The sequence below is a fragment of the Sinohyriopsis cumingii genome, chromosome 16, assembly GCF_028554795.1.
Source record: "Sinohyriopsis cumingii isolate HCF-2022 chromosome 16, ASM2855479v2, whole genome shotgun sequence".
Classification (NCBI taxonomy): domain Eukaryota; kingdom Metazoa; phylum Mollusca; class Bivalvia; order Unionida; family Unionidae; genus Sinohyriopsis; species Sinohyriopsis cumingii.
This window is the reverse complement of record NC_142976.1, coordinates 41337505-41357464: the sequence shown is the minus strand read 5'-3', so window position 1 is coordinate 41357464 and position 19960 is coordinate 41337505. Positions and strand designations below refer to the sequence as shown.

Genomic DNA, 19960 nt, shown 5'->3' with positions numbered 1-19960 from the left:
AATATTAATTTTGGACACACAGGATACCACCATGTCGGCTAATTCTGCGCACAGCTTTTAAAATAGGTAATGTTTATCGATCGGGCTATAAAAATGAAATACATTACTTTGGACTGTTTCTGTCAGCAGTTCAGTTGAGTAATTTGATCAGGTTGATAGCTAGTTTTACAAAATTCAACATAAAAATGCAAACAAATGGAAAGCGATATTAAACCAACTAAACCGATCTTGTAAAAAAATTAGTAAAATTCAATATTTTATTTTTTTAAAATGAGCTATTATGTGGAAGAGAAACAACAATGAATAGGGTGTAATGTGATTACAACATCTTGTTTATGGGGAAAAAACACTAAAGAATTTAGAAACAGACTATGTGCCAGGAAATTTTGTGAGAATCACATTCTAGTAGCAAGGTGACATGTTTGGCAGCAGACAATTTTGTACATGTGGGACAACTTCTTACAAACTTGGAAACTTTGATTAACATGCCTAATTTTTTAAAGTATACATTTCCATCTTTTATAAAATGTAGTTATTTGTATGATTTTAACAAACACAGAGTAAATAGGATTTTCTGGGTTACAGGTTCAAGCACAGGAGTCTGACGTTTATCAATAAAGTACAGTGAAATCACCTTATCGGTAATATAAATGAACACAAGGAGTGCAAGCATGACCACAACCTTCTGCTCGATTTTCTCACAGGTCTTTTATCACTTCAGAATCGCAAGAAGACTGAAAAACTACACATACACATTCAAAAGACAGTGACACACCAATGCATAGTTCTCAGACGACCATCGCATGAATCCAATGCAGTGAATTAACCTTTATTTTCACCATTATTTTCTCAGAAATGGCAAGTATTATAATCTTATGTCGTTAATCCGCAGTCAAACAAGACAAAACTATGGCGTAGATGAAACCTGACCCAGTACTCGCCATTTGCATTACTAGTCACATGACTTCAGAAATCTCCAATGAGGATATCGGAAGTCCAATATTCATGTGATATCAAGAACAAGCTCCTTTATCCTGTTGTTATACAGAAATTCAATTATATTAAATGAAAGTCAGATACTTTTTATAAAAACCAGCAATCTGGCCAGTCTGATTTATCAAGCAGAGATCACATGTCAACGTGATGGTCATGTGATATAACAATACTCCAAAAGTTGTTCTCGGGATAAAAAAAATATGAAGAATTTTGTGTTCTTTCATTTTTGTATTTATACAACTTTAATTTTATATTTTTTTATACTTTTTTCTCTACAATGTTTGAAAAGGTGGGTTGTTAGATATGTGTACAGTACTCATGCAACTAGCAATACAAATCACAAGCACCAGGTCACATTTCATCAACAATGAAGTTTTGTCTTTCAGCAGATTAAAGGCATAACGATTTTACTACTCACAATTTATGAGAAAATAAGCAAATTTCATATCGATTTCATGTATGTATCACTCGATCTAGCAATGTTTAAAGTTTGCTAGACCATCTGGTAAGCAGCTACGCTTTGCCACCACCATGTTGGTCTCTTGTGATGCTAGACTGGTTTTCATACCTTCCATGTAAGGAAAGATACGGATATCAAGCTGACTTTGAAAATAAAAGTCTACTAGATGAATCTAATCCACTAGGCATTTGGACTGACTCAGCATACAAGTTTATTGCAAGCAATCAAATAATCCATACTGCACCCTCCAAATATTCTGGTTAGAACTCGATAAATTTAACTTATGATCAGCTTAGTTATCACTCAATTATGTGATTGTTTCGGGCATCAAGTGGTAGTGGAAAATTCCTGGGTTTATCCCAACTTTCATCAATATATGCGAAATTCCTGGACTTTTCACGATCGGGAAAAAATTATAATTTCTCACGACTTTTTCCTGATTTCCTGGTAGCGTGGGAACTCTGTTAATAGCCAATAAAAAATGTATACTGACCAGCATGAGCTGTGCCAACATTGTAAGGGTCTGTGACTGCATGTCCATGGAGGGGGCATGGCTGAAGTGATTGTGCAGGAACCGAAATATTCCAGCAGCCAATTCAAAGTTTCTGATAGCCTCCTGTAATCCTTCTGCTGTGTCTCTGTCCTATTTGATTTTAAAAAATGCTTATTTTAATAACTGGACAAAGAGCCAGATATTTCATGAAGGCAAGTACACATTATTTCATAAAATGAAACAAAATTTAAGGTAAATTATGGGTCAAAGCAATGATGAAACAAATAAATGGACACATAATAGCAAAAGGATAAATGAACATGCAGGAAATAGGATCCAGTCCCCTCTACATTCACTGTGTATAAATGAATTTAAAAAGTAATGAAAGTGTCTATTTTCTGCAAAACACAAAAAATAATGCCAATGAAAACATGAGATATCACATTCTCACCCATGCAACAGAAAACTCTAGCTGTTTTGCTAACCTTACTTTTCTTATCTCAGTCTAGTCATCTCTAAACAGTCATCTCAGTCAAGTTGTGCAAATGCAAAGAACTACATTTTTTTTAAAAATTGTTGTCTTCTGCTGTGCCTGACATAGTTGTTCTAAAATCAAACAACAACAACAACAACAACAAAAATATAACAAAAACATAGTAACTTAAGGTCAATCCATCTTTGAGAACACACCATACAAAAACATTTCAAGAGACAAAGACACACATGCATATGATGTCGAGCTTTTGGTATTATGCTAGTTCATTCCACACAGCATGGTAAATTTTATCTTATATGCAGGCCTAGCTCAGTACATTTTCAGGTCAGTGTCATTAAATGTAGCTAAAGCTAACTAACTAGTTTTAAATACGTCGTGTGAAACAAATTACCTTATATACTGTTAGCTACATTTAATGATGCTGACCTGAAAATTGACTGTGCTACAGATAGGATAAAATTCTCAATACTGTGTGAAACTATGACAGAAAACAATGATCTCTGCACACAGACTATAGACCTATACACTTCATAGCCTCCCAACTCTCTTAACAACTACAGAAAACTTAGTAACAGCCAGAAATGTGTTATGTCAAACATGCTTTATTCTAACTTCTTAAGCATATCCATTGTGCCCCAGTTGAATAAAAAATATACTTACAATATTTAATGACAAATAATGCACTTACCAGAAAGAAGGAATCATTTATCCGTCAACACGTTAATCCATAAGCAAATTTCACTGTAGCACTTGCCATATTTCCAAGACAGAAATAATAAATTTTCAAAGAATCCATGAACTTGAAAGTTTCACACATGGTTATCCACTAGTGTACATATTTGGAGGGTCTTTTATACACGGGGGTAATTTTACAATCAATATTAAGGACAACACAAGTATGTCACAAACAGTTTCACCTCCTCCAAATAGAAGAAGAGTTATATATGACAGTGACAAAGATCACTAATTACCCATGAATAAACCAAGCATGGACACTCATGGTACATGTAACTTTTCGTTATAATAATAGCCTATACTACTACTACAATAGAGGGTGGGCCCAGTATCATTTCATTATTTACAATATAATTTTCTAAATTGGAATTGATGAAAATTAAACATTTTCTTGTAATAAATATTAGCTATTTATTGTTAATTTCATATAACAAACATATATTAAATGTGATAATACCTCAATACTATGCAACATTTTATGTTGTTATTGTTTTGGCTCACACATAAAAACTGTGTACTTCGGATGACACAGTCACGCTACAGTCCTTATAAACATATTTGTATTAATGCACTGCATGTAAACATTTGTGCGTGAACAATATTGCAAAAGCGAGACATTCTTTTTAACTTTATTGGAAATTATTGGGTTTGAAAAAGAATCTACGTTGGATTTTGGACCGAGACAAGGAAATCCCAGTTGCGGGTTACATTATATGTCTCCCACCTTGGTAAGCCTCGAGGGGAGTCAAATAATGTAACCCCTTGCCTGGGATTTCCTTGTCTCCATCCAAACCCCAACATAGATTCTATATTTATCAACAGCAGTCCTTCTCATTCAGTGATGTATACGTGAATTTAAAAACCAATGGAAGTTTATATTTTGTTAGAATCACAAAAGCTAATAGCAATAACAATAAATGAAGGCACAGTAACAGCAAGTCTGACCATGGAAGCTGAACTGGGTCGATCTAATTGTATTTCAAACCAGAACCCTATCATTGTCAGTTTATGACTATAACCACCGAGCAACCATGGCTCCATGACAGATCTGCACCTGGTCTGGTCAGCCATATCAGCACTATTTTCATTTAGGATTAACATGAGAAATCATTTATTAAAAACTACATGTATAGGATATTAGCACTAGCTTCACTTCAGACTATCCACTTGTTGTAAGAAGTCTGTAAGTGAAAACCCATATCATGATGATCGACTCAGGATGAATAGGATGAATAGTAATAACAAGGTTTTTCTAGATGGCCATTGTGGTAGCCACGCTAGAAATGGTATTGGAGCTGCTTACGTTTAAGATATCCATACATCATAAGAAGTTTATTAGTGAAAGCATTATGTCAATACGACCATCCATTCAGCAATAATGATATAATGAATAAGCAATAATGAGATTTTTGAGACAATGATATTAGTACCATTTTCATGCAGGATCATCTACACATCATAAGACGTCTTAGTGAAAACCCAATGCTAATATGACCATCCATTCAAATGGAGTCGCAATAACAAGATATTTAAAATGGCTACCATGGTGACCATGCTGACATCAGATCAACACTATTTTCATTTAGGACCATCCACATATAAACTCCTGTAGTGAAAAACCCATATTAATATGATGGCTAGCATAGTGATAACAAGAATTTCAAGATGGCCACCATGGTAGCTATACTGGATGTCCGGAAGGCACCACTTTCATTTAGGACCAATTAGACTTTCAGACAAAGACAAGAAATGCTTCGACTTCCAGATACAGACAAGAGAAGCATGCCCACTGCAAAAAGCTCTTTAGGCCTCTGATCAGTAGAGTTAATTAATTAAAAATGTGAGTTAACAGAAACTTATGATAAATGTAATGGGTCTCCAGGTACTCAGGTACCCACCCACTGATAATACCTGGGTAACAAAATGAGCCATGGGGTATCCGTTTATTGTATCCAAGTTTTCTGCCAGTGCTTGTAAAGGCAGCACTCACTTTGTTTTCAAGTTGACAATCCTTCTGACTGAGCTGCAAATGTGTAGTTTTTCAGTGTCAAGCAGAGGTCAGCCTCATCCAGTAAATAAATGTCCTTTAATCCCATAGCTTGTTTTCCCATTTAAGAACTCTTTGATTGAACCATGAGTGTGGTACAGTGGCAAGTAACAGAGGCTGGTTATTTGATTTTGCTGCACAAATGATGTATTCAGTAGCAACCTTCAAGATATTTTACAACATGTATGATCAAAGTGTTACTTAAAAAGTCTAAGCTGAGTTTCTATACAAGTGTCTGCATATAACAGTGAAGCCAAGTAAAGGGAATGAAATGATATTTATGATCACTGGACCATGATGATTTATAAGACGACGATGGAGGATTTCAGAAATTTATCAGACAATGCACATGAATTCTTGGACTTTGCACCAGATGACATTAGGTAGTGATATTTATAGGATATTGTGAATTTAAAATATGTGGACATAATTTCAGGTTTCTTTGCATTTAATTCAATTTCCCTTTGATCAGGTACACACATTACCAAACATTAGGATTGGTGAGTACCCAGTACGAGTTTTCTAAAATTTTAACAGGTTTAGATAAACAGTTAAATCATGATGACTCATAACATTTTCCATGGAAAAAGAGAATACAATTTGAGTGTTAGAGTATCATTCTGTACCAATGCTGTACCAGGCTATATACTTGTTTATGGGCTACCTATGTACTCAGAACTGATAATGCTAATGTTAAACAGATTACAGCTCTTCTCAAATATTTGTTATAACATGTTAGTAACCTGTTTGCAAGCTATCTGTGTGTACAGAGCACCAGTGTTAAATAATATACAGCCCTTCTCAAATGTCAAGTTCTTCTGGACACTGGGCACACCTGTCAGTGAGTCATACCTGAAAACAAATGCAATGAAAAATAAGAAAAATAATCATCATTTAATATGATGTTTTATTTCAAGAAAGAACACCAGGAACAAACACAATTAACCTTATACAATGAGCTGAGGTAATATAAGTTGGATACAAATTTCCACTACACCTATTTATGTTTTCTTGCTTTCAATATTACCCCACTCCTCAATGAGTAAAAAAAAAACGCAAATACAAATTTCAATAAGATTTTCAAGTCAATGTTAAATGGCTTGACAAAGACAATATACACTGTATTATTTATTTAATTATATTTTAGACAGTTTTGCAATAAATTTTGACTATCTTTATCGCTGTAAAATTAAATGCTCATTTCTCCATTACAGTGGCCCCCCCCCATTACATGCCATCCTTTTGAGCATGAAACACTTTCACTGCAGATGGGATGAACATATACAAATTTCTCCACTGCAGAGGTCCACATCTTGAGAGACCATTCACAAAAGAGTTGATCCATTTGATGTGTCCACCTTGCCTCAAACCAACATGGTATATTTCAACCACACTATACCCCTGATGAGGCTACCCTTTTCATAAGACCAAAATTTTATTACAACAGTCTTTTGACAGTTGGGATCTTGTACAACTATGAAACCACACATGCCACCCCCACCTCCCAGGTAAAAGCATAATTGCTGCTAATAAAAGTGTACAACAAAGCATACTTTCGGCATAAAGAGTATAATCTATATATTACATGTCATAATTACAGTACACTGTTATGAAAAATGTACATTTATATTTGTTACTTAGTAAACCTGGTTCTGCAGTCTGTCAAATTTCTTGTCACAAAAGGGCAAAGTCCATGTGGATTAGAACCAGAATACAAACCCAAACAAATTATTTATATTCAGTTTAACAAGTCTACATGTGTAACTTTCACTGAATGACAATCATATGCTCAACCCAAGTGCTGTATTACATTAATCTCATATTCTATGTGTAACTTTCACTGAATGACAATCATATACTCAACCCAAGTGCTGTATTACATTAGTCTCATATTCTATGTGTAACTTTCATTAAATGACAATCATATACTCAACCCAAGTGCTGTATTACATTAGTCTCATATTCTATGTGTAACTTTCATTAAATGACAATCATATATTCAACCCAAGTACTGTATTACATTAGTCTCGTATTCTATGTATAACTTTCACTGAATGACAATCATATACTCAACCCAAGTGCTGTATTACATTAGTCTCATATTCTATGTGTAACTTTCATTAAATGACAATCATATACTCAACCCAAGTGCTGTATTACATTAGTCTCACATTCTATGTGTAACTTTCATTAAATGACAATCATATACTCAACCCAAGTGCTGTATTACATTAGTCTCATATTCTTCTTTTAAAGTCTGTAGAGCAGTGTTATTTTGTCCTTTTCTTTTTTATCTGACATGTTTTGAAGTTTGAAAAGATCCATGATCCATATGCTCTAATATTTTCAGTCATATAACATCCACATGTCACACCATTAAAGCCTGGTTTGCTTAACATCTGGTGCAATTTTCTTTAAAAGTATAGACTGAACCCCCATTCAACTATCTTATCTATATAATTAATCGATGAGGCAAACTTCAAACTGAAGAAACCTGCATGTTTTCTTGGAAATATGTCATATAGTCTCATAGATCATAAATAAAGTACATGTACCTCAAGGACATCTAGTACTCATATCAGGGGTCTCAAACATGTGGCACACATACCACATGCAGCCTGCCAAGCCGTATCCTGTGGCCTGCAAAATGATTAGTGTCACAAGGTATCATGAGAGGTAACAAAGGTGGAGCAGCCTTTGGGCCATCAACATGCCACCATGCGGCCCTCAGATTGGTTTGAGTGTGAGACCCCTGTTTTATACTATTCTTACGAAGCAGTCATCTTTACTAAAGCATTCTCAGTGGAATTAAAGAGATGATACTCCAAATGTCAAATATAACTTTTTGTTTTATACTCACATATAAGCCAAATAATTTAGGAAAAAATAAGGCCTGGAAGAAGATGGGGGGCAGTTTATCCGCGGGCCAATGTCTAAACTTTACAGTTTTTAGGTCTTTTTGTTGACTACTGTAATGGCTGTAAATCTTGGGATATGAAACAAAAACAATTTCTGTGTCCTAAGACATAGGCATGTAAAAAAAGTAACTTTAAGTGACCCGACAATTATTAAACTGTTATAAAGTACTATGATTGATTTTGTTATTATTTTGCATGTATATATTTTCTGATTTCTCCAACATGAAGTTAAATAAATGTAAATACAGACTTCATAATTCGTGGGCCAGTTGAGTTTACCAGGGAGACCATGCTGAACTATAAAGTACAGTACTTACACAGTGCAAAGCGTGCACAGCGTCACTTAAATCCTTACTTATTCACAAAAATATTAGATGCAGATTTTGCTTTATTCATTGTTTCAACCAAACTGCATTCATCCAGGTAACACTTCAGCTAGTCCTAAATAGATGTTTCATTTATGCTGAATCACTCGCTCATGAGTTACTCATTTTCAAAAAGTGATCCTACAAATTGAGGTAATATTTTTAAAAAGGTACTCATGTTTAATTGTACAAGGCATGTAACTATCATAATTTACATGTTCACGAAGAGTGGTAATAATAAAGGCTAAAATAAAATTCTCATATAGATGAACTAAGATCAACATCAATCAATTTTAGTTTTGTGTTTTAGCTGAACAAATATCATAACTTTCCACACAATCGAAAGCTTGATGTTTTGGCGTCTCCTATGTTGATAGTTAGTGAATTTGTCTTTCATTTTGTGACAGCAGTACAGGCCAGTTAATCATTAAAACCCTGAAACTGGCTTGTGATAAGAGGGAATTTTGACTGGTAACTATACCAGTACATTGATGTGTAATTGCCTTTTATTCCATAATATTAGCACAGTTACTGTAGTTTTGCAAAACAGTTGTATGGTATACCTATGAACCTTTCAAAAGCCAAGTTGGGAGACTGAAAACTTTTTTAATAGAGATTGGGACCTACAATAGAGAGGTTTTTTGTGGCATTTATAAAGCCTTGTTTTCAGTACATATTGATTGATCTTCCTGTTCCAATATGCATGAAATTCACAAAAAGACTCGCCATTTCTCCCTGTGACATGACCTATTTTCATATTCTGGTCAGCTGTGGTCAATCTGCACAATAGCTAAAGATTAGTCTTAAATAAACAAGCAAGAAAGCCAGCGGGACTAATTAAAGGTTAATCCTTATCCATGCAACTATTTTGTAAAAACAATTGGCCCTCTGCCGTAATTCAAAGAAACCATGTTCTACACTATTTTGTGTTACGCAAGCACTAGCAATAGATTGGCAAATAAAGGATTCCCAATTTTGTTGAACTAAAGGTACAAAAATGGCCAGCCTCATGGTACCGTATATATATTTTCCCCTCTTTGTATATCCGACCTTATTCCGTTATTGTCAACTCGTAAATCATTTAGTATTTTTTATTATAAAACAAGTATTCTGAATTAGTTTTTTGAGGGCATGTTTGCTGCATGGTATGTATTTTCATTCCTTCTTTTAAATTAATGATGGTAATTAACATTGGTATATACGGTGTAAAAATGCCAGGTGTGCACTCATGTAAGTTTCTTTTGTGGGAAAGGCACTATAGCATATGGAGTTAAGCATTCGTAGTGATCATTCTTGGGATTGAAATTAATTGTGGACGACTTTATTGTTGTGGCTTACTTTTTGTTTATTTTTTGTGTATTATTGTAGGGGTAAAGAAAATCATTAATTTACATGAATAATGTTTAATCTTAACATTATATTTAGTGATGAAGCAAATTCTTTAAGGTTAGTAATTATTTTGTAACAATAATTTACAGGTGATACAACATAACATGTAGGACTTTTCTTGTTTAAGAGAAATGAAAATCGAAGACATAATTTAATAACTGGGAGTTCTCTTAAAAAATCAGAAAGTATTATGAAACTGGGAGGTAGACATCGAGTGACCCCAAAAATCAGATTTTTTTCCCTCCCAGCATGAAAGTTGACAGGTATGGTGTAAGGTTGCTTACAGCAAAGCAAACTACAACTAGGCTTTTATGGTATTAGCATCAAACCATATTGTTTGTTCGTTGTGTTGTTGTTGTTGTTCTGGGGTTTAACACCATTTTCAGCACATGATAAGCTATACATGGCAGCCAGTATTAATGGTGGCGGAAGAACCTGGAAAAACCACGGAAAGAACCATCTACCCACAAGAAGCTACTGGCAAGCTTTCTCACATACCCACAGTGGCCAAATCCAAGACTCAAACCCATGCATCCAGAGGTGAGATGGCAGTGATCTGTAACAGAGAGTGTTTTAGACCACTCAGCCACTCAGGGCCCCCTCATTGTGTTGTCAAACTGGGATTACATTTTAATGAGTTAGGCATTTACAATTTCAAAGCAAAGTAAAAATGTAATTACCAGTGCACTGATATAAAATGTCCAATGCAATAATGCATAAACAAACAATAATCAAGTCAAAAGGAAGAGGTATTGTTACAGCAACTCACGACTGCTAAATTCTTGTCATCATTCAATTATACACAAATTTAAATTAGGCAGACACAATAAGAAAACAGAAAATTACATAAATTTCTTTTCAAACAAGTTAATACCATTTCTTTTTAATATTCATGCATGCCAACCTCGAAATAAGTAAACGTAATTTTTTAAAATATAAGTTTGCCTAAACAAACAAATTTAAAACTTACCTCATGCATCTTGAGATATCTTGGAGTTGTAGGTCGGCTTATCCGTGGGTCAAGCACATTTTAGTCTTTATACCTGTTCAGTTTGGGGGTCGGATTATACACGAATGGGCTTATACATGAGTATATATTGTATGCCAAAACTGTAATGGTTGGCATGTGTGTGAAACATGGGTTGTTAAGACTGCATGGTGTTTCCTGTAAACCATGCCATGATGTACACCACTATGATGCAAAACTTAAACACAGTATTAACACCACCGACAATGATGCCACAAAGAAATGGGATTCATAAGTCTCACCATTTGCTATGAAAAAGAAGACCAAAATCCACGTACCAGCTCCATTAGAAGGGCCTTGATGATGAAAATTTCACTTGTGTGGAAAATTCTACATTTTTAACAAACATTCATATTAATGACCATTTTTCAACACCACACCACCCCAAAAGCCATAAAATAAAGAATACTTACCACTGAAAGTGGACACTGAAACTCCTGTCTGGGGGTATAAACCTTTTGTCCAGAAAGTAAAGCTGACTGTAATATTCCATAAGTAATGTTACACCTGTTTCATTCCGCATTGGGGTTCGCACAGCCTGTTGACAGAAAAAAATGGAAAATTACTGGGTAATGGGTAATTTTAGAGACAAAAACTTAATATATAGATTTGCATTTTACCTGGCTTAAATTGATCTACCTTTTACTTTTAGGAACAAACTAAAAATATAATGAGTACCACAGATGGCATATAATACCCTGCCAAGATAAAGGTCAATTGTTAAAATAACTTTTCAGTAGTGTGTTTTGATAAACACATGAAAAGACATGAACAGATGCACAGACATGGTTCCAAAAGTACCCATATATCAATCTTGTTTCTTTTCCTGATATTTTACCATGAACTGAGAGTTAGGAAAAAAAGCAATAAGATTTCAAAATGGCCACCAAAGCAGCCATTTTGGAGGTTAGATCAGCATTAGCATCATTTTAGTGAAAACCTCATGACACCACCAGAAGGAGTAGTTATAACAAGATTTTCATAATAACAGCTGTGCTATACATATTGGGAGGTAATACCTACACCATTTTCATATCATAAGAAATCTTTTAGTTAAAACACAATGCTGATATGGCCATCCATTCTGAAGTTGCAATAACAAGATTTTCAAGATGGTCACTACAAGCTGTTGGAGAGGTGCAATTTCACTTATGTCCGACTGGATCTTATGGTAAAACTGTTCGTAAAATTTCATGAATTTCCTCCAAATCATTTTGGATGAGTAGCAATAAATACAACAGCTAATGGATGACAGACAAGATCTTCTTGTCTTTCCCCAACATAGATAATGAACATTAAAACTACAAGAATTTTACTGAGTGAATTGCAATATTAACTTAAGCACAAACCTGTCTGAAGTCATGTAGCTCCTTCATTTCGTTGGTGTACTTGTTGCTATCCTCACTGTAGTGTTCTAAGATGAAATCCTGTCAAAAAACATCTAATTATATAAGTACTCATTCCACTTTATTAAGAAGTATTCATTATAAAAAGTGCTGAAAAATGTGTGCAGTAGTTCCCCTCTTGAAAAGCACCCACCCACCAAAAGGGATCACACAAATGCGAGTGATGAATACAATTTTTAAAAAAATAATATTTAATATTTTCATTTACAAATCACATGCATGTTATGCAATCAATTATGTAAAATCTTTATTAACCTTATATGAAATAAATAACCAGTATATCTTGTGTACGAAGAACCTTGGAAGACCCTGGAAACAGTGCTGCACCTTGAATATGGAATCCTGGGTTTCCCACAATGTTTTACCCAATATCTCCTAAAACTGTATGCTTCTGCACCACCCAAACACACTTTCTATTCAGGAAAAAATCGCAAATTTCATCTTTCTTATAGTGGAAATCCTGCTACATCTATTCTGGTGCTAACAATGAGGAAAGTCACAAAAAGTGATAAAGATGGCAAGATGGCAACAATAATTATCCATTTTAAAACAATATATCTAGAAACAGAAACATCCAAGGTTCATGATTGGCCAAGTTGCAATGTAACAACTTTCACTGCCACTTGTGTAATGTATTTTTGAGGTTAAAGCCACAAATATGGCAACAATGATTCAATTTCAGTTTGAAGTTGAACCAATGACAAAAAGGACACATTTTTTGCAAACAGATTTGTTATTTATTCAATGATTTATTAATGTGAAAAGAAAAGTGATTTTTAAAAAATGGGTATTTATTATAATAAATGTTGGCAGACAATGAGTAAACAGTAAAGTTAAATGAGAGCAAGACGACTCGGTTTCTTTTATCCTTTAACGTGTGTGCTCCCCAAAATGGAAGCATGTGGGATACATTGTCCCCTGACCCAGAGATCTTGGGTAAAACACTGACAGAAAGAACCACTGACCCATGGGAAACTACTGTGAAACTGTCACATGTACCCACGTTTATTGAGCCAAGACTTGAACTCAAGCAGATGAAAGTAAGATGCATCATCAATGTGTAAAGGCAAGTGCTTTTAGTACACTTGGCCACTTTGGCCCCCCTCCTTCAGTAGAATCCTACAGGTCTGATAGATATTATTTCCAGAAAGGCCTTACAGGGCTGATGGATACTCTTTTCAGTAGGACACTACAGGTCTGATAGACATTATTTCCAGAAGGGCCTTACAGGGCTGATGGATACTATTTTCAGTAGGAAACTACAGGGCTTTTGTTATTATTTTCAGGACAATATTATGCAAATAAGAAAATTAAAGCTATAATGTTTATTTCTGTCTAAGGAAGGAATAATACAAGCAGGATGTACTTGACAGTTCTAATCAGTAATCTTGGTAAGACAGTTCTAATCAGTAATCTTGGTAAGACAGTTCTAATCACTAATCTTGATAAGACAGTTCTAATCACTAATCTTGGTAAGACAGTTCTAATCACTAATCTTGATAAGACAAACTAGCTTATCCATTAGGTCAAAATAAAAAAAATATGTGGTTCCAGTAACAATGTGAACAAAACTAGGTTAGGATTGTTGGTACAAATTTTTTTTATATCCAAGTCAGGATAGGTCATGCCACAGTGTCCAATTAAAGTTACCAATTCAGATATGAAAAAAAACTGGGCCCAGAGAGTACCATTTTTTATGGGTGGGGGTGGAGTGGGGGTTGCATATGTGATAAATAATTGTAAAGTCAGGAGAATGAAGTAAGGTAAGCTGGCATTCTCAGAAACACTTATGTGATCTGCATGGACTAGATTAGTCCAATAAATAAACTCCCCAAATCTGTGTTAATACGGATGGACAATATGTGGGTCTGATGTTTTTAGTTTATTAAAATGTAGTTTTGCTGCATGCACTCCTATGTACAGTTTAGAACATCTTCACACGCCATGGTTCCGATATATTAACCCTATCTACACCTTGGCAGATTGAGCAAATATTTCTCTGCATCGGATCTGTAAATTTCATCACATCCGATCAAAATTAAGTTGTTCAAATCTGAACACTGTTCTTACATGATCGATAACTTGAACGGACTCCTAAATAAGTAATTTTCCGCTGCCAGTCCATGTTTTGCACAAATACCTCTTACTCCAATTCACCTGCAATGGCTTCTCTCAGGTATGTAGTCACACTTTCAATGTTAAACTCACAAAGTATCATTTTGAAGTAAATTGCCTTGAAGTCATCATTTTCGGCTGATGTACAATGCACCACTGTTACACGCTATTGGTTAGTTGGCATTACTAAGGGAGGCAACTCATTAAATCCAATACATGTCATTAGAACAAAACACTAAAATATCTGCTTGATCTGCCAAAGCGTAGATAGTGTTAAAATATCTCAACCTTGGCTTGCGAAGGTGAGTTTAGACACTTACCTGTGTTTGGTAATAGCCATATGTATGCAGACAAAATTGTCTGCAGAGTTTTGCAGGTTTTAATGAAAGGTTATCAGTCTTAAACTGCCAGTTAATATCATTACCGATATGGGGCTGATTTATAAGCCTAGGTATAGAAATACAACAGATTTAATGTGCAATGATGGCAACAATTTGTTTCCTGTAGCTTATTACAGAATAAAAAAGCTTCAAGTGGTTGATTACAACAGAGGTCAATTATAGTAAAAGTTATAAAGGTCATCTTAAATATATATTGCTGTTTTAAAATTATATACTAATTTTGTTTAACCAAATTCTATTAAATCATGATTATTCAATGCCCTGCACCTTAAATGTTATCAAGAAACTTCCAGACAAAAATTATCGATCACTGACTTTTACAATTGTGGCCAGTTACTAAAATGGGTCAAGAAAGGAGTATGTTGAGTCTAATCATCACAATATAGAGTGGTACAAATTTGTTTATCAACATGCACAGCTTTCATAGCAATATTACAGCATGTGCCATTCAGTCTGGATTGTACTGGATCACACCTTTAGGTGTTATCATCCAAAAATGTCCACACAGTTTGACATTGATTTTGCCATGAATACTTCTTGAGTCATGTAAAAAACTAAGTGACCTACCAAAGTAAAATATATGTATGAGGATCCAAATAAAGTGAATAACTGCCATTTAAAGGTATTTAAAGTCAAATTCTAAAAAGTTACACCCACTGCTGAAATAATCGCTGTTGAATGCATATATGACCAGAATTATTTTTACTATGAGACAAATGCAGATTGTAACGATAGATTTTGGTGATCTCATTATTTAATGAGAGACACGGTATTACAACAGTAATTTGTTAACTCTAACGACAACATTGCCTTTTTTCAAAAAGCATCATCCCAAGCATTCTTGTAATAGTATAATCAACATGCTTAACCAATATGCAGTATTTACAGCCCCAAGTTGCTTGATTTTGACAACATTCTCACCATCATTTTCTATCTGATCCATACATGACAACTATAGTGGGTTGCTGGATGTCTGATAACATTCTGACCACTTATATCTGCCTATTCCACACACCCTAACTAAAGCACTTGTATGATGAATGTCTGATAACATTCTGACCACTATTCTGGTTAACCAATAAATAGATTCATGAGTCACTTGAGCACATGATAAAGCTTTATTGCCATGATGTGTGTGTGTGTGTGTGTGTCTGTGTGCCTGTGATTTGGATTTTTAATGTAGCTTTAACAATTTTTCAGTCATATCGCTATGATGTCTGCAGTGTGGCAGTTTATAGTGATGTCTAGCACTGGGGCATCATGACGCAGACATGTAGCATGATATCCCCCACAGTCACATTATCCTGACACCAGGCTGACCAGTCCTAACACTAACCTCATAATGCTGAGCATCAAGCAAGGCAGCTGTTAGTATCATTTTTATAAGTCTTTGGTATGACTCAGCTGGGGATCGAACCCACAACCTCCTGCATCCATGATGCCATGATGTAAGTGTTCAGGAAAAATATGACTGTACAGTGCAGACCACAAAGTTTAGGTGGCAAAACGGTTGAAGCAACCAATATTATCTCACCTTTTATAGCACTATTATTGGATTATGTACTATTATTTTCATATGTCCCACTAAAATGGTGTGTGTCCTCCAGATATGGATGGAGAGAGACATAGTATTTTCCCTACCCTTGGGATCCTATGTGCAACAATGGCACTTGGGTCAGGGTTCACCCTTTCAGGAGGTATGCATGAATCAGGTATGCATGCCCTACATGCAACTGACACACTACCACCTCATCTCTGATTTGTTCTTAGAGAGATGCCATAATCCAATAAAGAGTTTGATGTATGAACCTTTTGTGAAGTTTTTATTCACATTATGCCAATTTATATAAAATATGAAATGACTATTTGGAATCATCCATTCAGAAACACATGACAGTTTTGTCTGCTTTTACTGACCTTTCATGACCCTTAATACCAAAGTGATAGGGCATACAACAGTACATGATACTTTTTCCAGACAATATAAGCAAATTGTGTCTCTGTAAGATCAGGGTTGTTAACTGTCCAATTTAAGGTTTTGCAAAAAATTTAATTGTGAAAAGAGAATCTGAAACGATGATGAAATTTTGTTCTTGATAGAGTCAATCACATTGAGGCCCACAAGAGGTTAATCCCAGAAGATGTGGACTGGGTAGAAAGCCATTTAGCAAATAGACCACAATGTCTGTCAGCTCAAACCATCAGGAGAGCGAGTCCTCTGTATTTTTTAATTTGCCTCTGATGTGGACTTGAATGTGAATTTGACACTGAAGTTAATCATCTGAAACAAATCCCAAACATGAATGCAGATATCAAAGTACTTGGTTCCCCCTTGCCTTCTGATGCAATCAGCTTAAGTTGAATTGTGGAAAGTATGATGCACTTACTTTGGCCTTCATCTCACGAAGGCTGATGTATATGAAGACTTCTGCAAAGGTCAAAAACCCACCTCTTTTGAGAGGACTGTAGGATATGGGTATGGCAGGGTATCATTTCCTTAATCTTTCTACTTCAAGTGGCTCATTCTCATGGAATATGGCCACACTGATTGAAATACTGATGACATCTACATCCTAGCTGTCCTGGCTGTCTCAGTCCATTGCTTGAATGTGATGGTTGCCCATCTCTCTTCATATTAGGGTGAGCAAATGTTGCAAATAAAATTCAAATGATATACAATACAGCAGGCATGTCAAACCCATGGCCCATAGGCAGCATGCAAGCCCAGTCTTTCACACTGTGTGGCTTGCAACCATGTAGGCAGTCCTTTTTTATGTTCTGGATGCAGCCAAAAAAAGTTGGATGCCTCCGCCATACAGCTAACAGAGCGGGATGATTATCTTCTGCCAGCCTGCATTTCTTGAACATGGCACATTAATCCAACCCATTATTGTTGATACTTAAAACTATAGATAACAAAACAATAGCATATACTGGTGAAATTAGTCAAGCATCACAGATAACAAAACAATAGCATATACTGGTGAAATCAGTCAAGCATCACAGATAACAAAACAATAGCATTTACTGGTGAAATCAGTCAATCATCATGCCCACTTTACTGTGAAGTAGAAGCTATGAATTTAAGATAAATGCCAGTGAAAATTACAAAAATGATCTTAGTGCTGGAAATAAATGATCATTAACTAGCTAAAGCTTAAGAAAAAAGTACAGAGATAAATTGCAAGTACAATAGGTTATTAGGATGGCACTAACTGACCTATCACCAGTTGTCAATCATTCTGCTTGACTGACCAATCAGTGAGCACTATTATACACAACTCCAGGGACTGTTTATGTCTGCCATTTTCCTCTGACAAGCTGCTTCTGTCGATATCGACTTGGCTATTGTATATATTTACAAATTTCGCAATGGTTTGGAGAAGTCGCCCCACTTTGCCTGGAGAAGTCGCCACAAGGATCATATATAGTAATTCTGAGATATAGCCACATGGTTAAGGCTTTATTTATTGTTGTTTTTCTTCAACTTAATAACTTATCAAATTTATAAAATTTGCAATTTTTCAACTTTTCCATTTGATCAACTCCGCTTCTGTACTTAACGAAAAATAAGTGTTATCTGTCCCTTTTGCTCTGCTCTTCAAATCATTAGATGCATTTTAATAATATTTGTAGAGATAGTGTTATCAATATTTTTTATTACATTTACATCTAAAAATGAAACATGCGTACTAGATGCAGTATAAGTAAATTTAAACGTCGGGTGAAAATGATTTAGACGATCAATAATTTTTTTCAGTTCTTCATTTGAATACTTCCAGATCATAAATATGTCATCTAAAAATCTGAACCAAAGAGATGGATTAAACTTTTCGTTTTGAATAAAATCCTTTTCTAATTCACCCACGAAAGGGAAGAGTATATATGAGCCATATTAATACGCATTATCTGTATGCAATTCGTATTATTAAATTGAAAATAATTATTTTCTGAGATAAGTTTTTATTATATTACAAATACCTTCGCTAGATGGTGTGCTATTATTAGGATTGTTATCAAGAAAATATTTGCACGCTTCAATGCCATCTGCATGCGGAATGTTGGTATATAGTATTGTTACATCTAATGATACCAGGATTGAAATTATTAGATGTGGAATAGACTTCAACTTTTTAATGATAGTAGTTGTATCTTTAATGTATGAAGGAAGTGATTTCATTAAAGGTTGTAAAACACTATCAATAAATTTGAACTACAACCTGATATAATGGGTTGTCCTGAAAAATTTAAGGGTAAATTATGGTCAGGATTTGTATGAGTTTTGGGTAATATGTAGAAATGAGGTGTACATATGTTAAGAGGGAATGTATAAAATTCCTCATATAAGGAATTATTATTTTTGAGGTGTATGTATGTTAAGAGGGAAATTATCAAATTACTCACATACAGAATTATTATTTTTAGCAATCTCATTAATGCATGTTGACATTTTTTATTTAATTTCTAACTGACGTTCAACTTTAACATAATCATCTTGATTCACAATAATAACAGTGTTTAACTTATCATCATTTTTAATCACTATACTGTCGTCATTCATTAGATTATATACAGACTTAATTTCATCCTTATAAATATTACTATGATATTGCTTTAATTTAGTTAATTTCTCTTTTGTGATCACGTATCTATAAAAATATAAATACGAATCATGTAAAAGATGACTTAATTCTGTTATAAAAAGGTTATTTGGGTGACAAGTTTTGGGATGACTTCTCCAACCAACTGGGGCGACTTCTCCAACCACTCTGGGGCAACTTCTCCAGATACATGAGGGCGAATTCTCCGCATACCGACGTAACTTAGAGAAGTGCATGTGATGGATAAATGCTCTCGCTTTCTGTCTCTGTTTCAATGTTGTTTCATATGGCAAATATTGCTCACCAATATCGTCTGGTATATCTTTTAATGTTATCCCGCCAGCCATTTTCACAGAATGTTTGTCGGAGGTTAAGACGATGTCAAGTCACGTGTTTGGTAGGCGGAGCAATCCACCTTCTGGCGTAAGGTCAATTAGCTTACTGTACAACAAAAATAATTAGTTTTCGTGTTTGGTTTTGTGGGGTTCAGTGCCATTTTTCAGCACACTAT

At 34.8% G+C, this 19960-nt stretch overlaps 1 protein-coding gene across 1 annotated transcript in view; it reads right to left on the bottom strand.

Moving 5' to 3' along the window:
* The window catches only part of LOC149780289 (rhophilin-1-like), an 88939-nt gene that overhangs the window by 50711 nt on the left and 18268 nt on the right, over positions 1–19960 (bottom strand). Inside the window, exons 5-8 of the mRNA XM_089937097.1 lie at positions 12276–12353; positions 11340–11464; positions 5971–6079; positions 1950–2099 (exon numbers count right to left, since the gene is read on the bottom strand). Of these exons, the coding sequence (XP_089793223.1) occupies positions 1950–2099; positions 5971–6079; positions 11340–11464; positions 12276–12353 (462 nt within the window). The remainder of the gene's footprint in view (positions 1–1949; positions 2100–5970; positions 6080–11339; positions 11465–12275; positions 12354–19960) is intronic.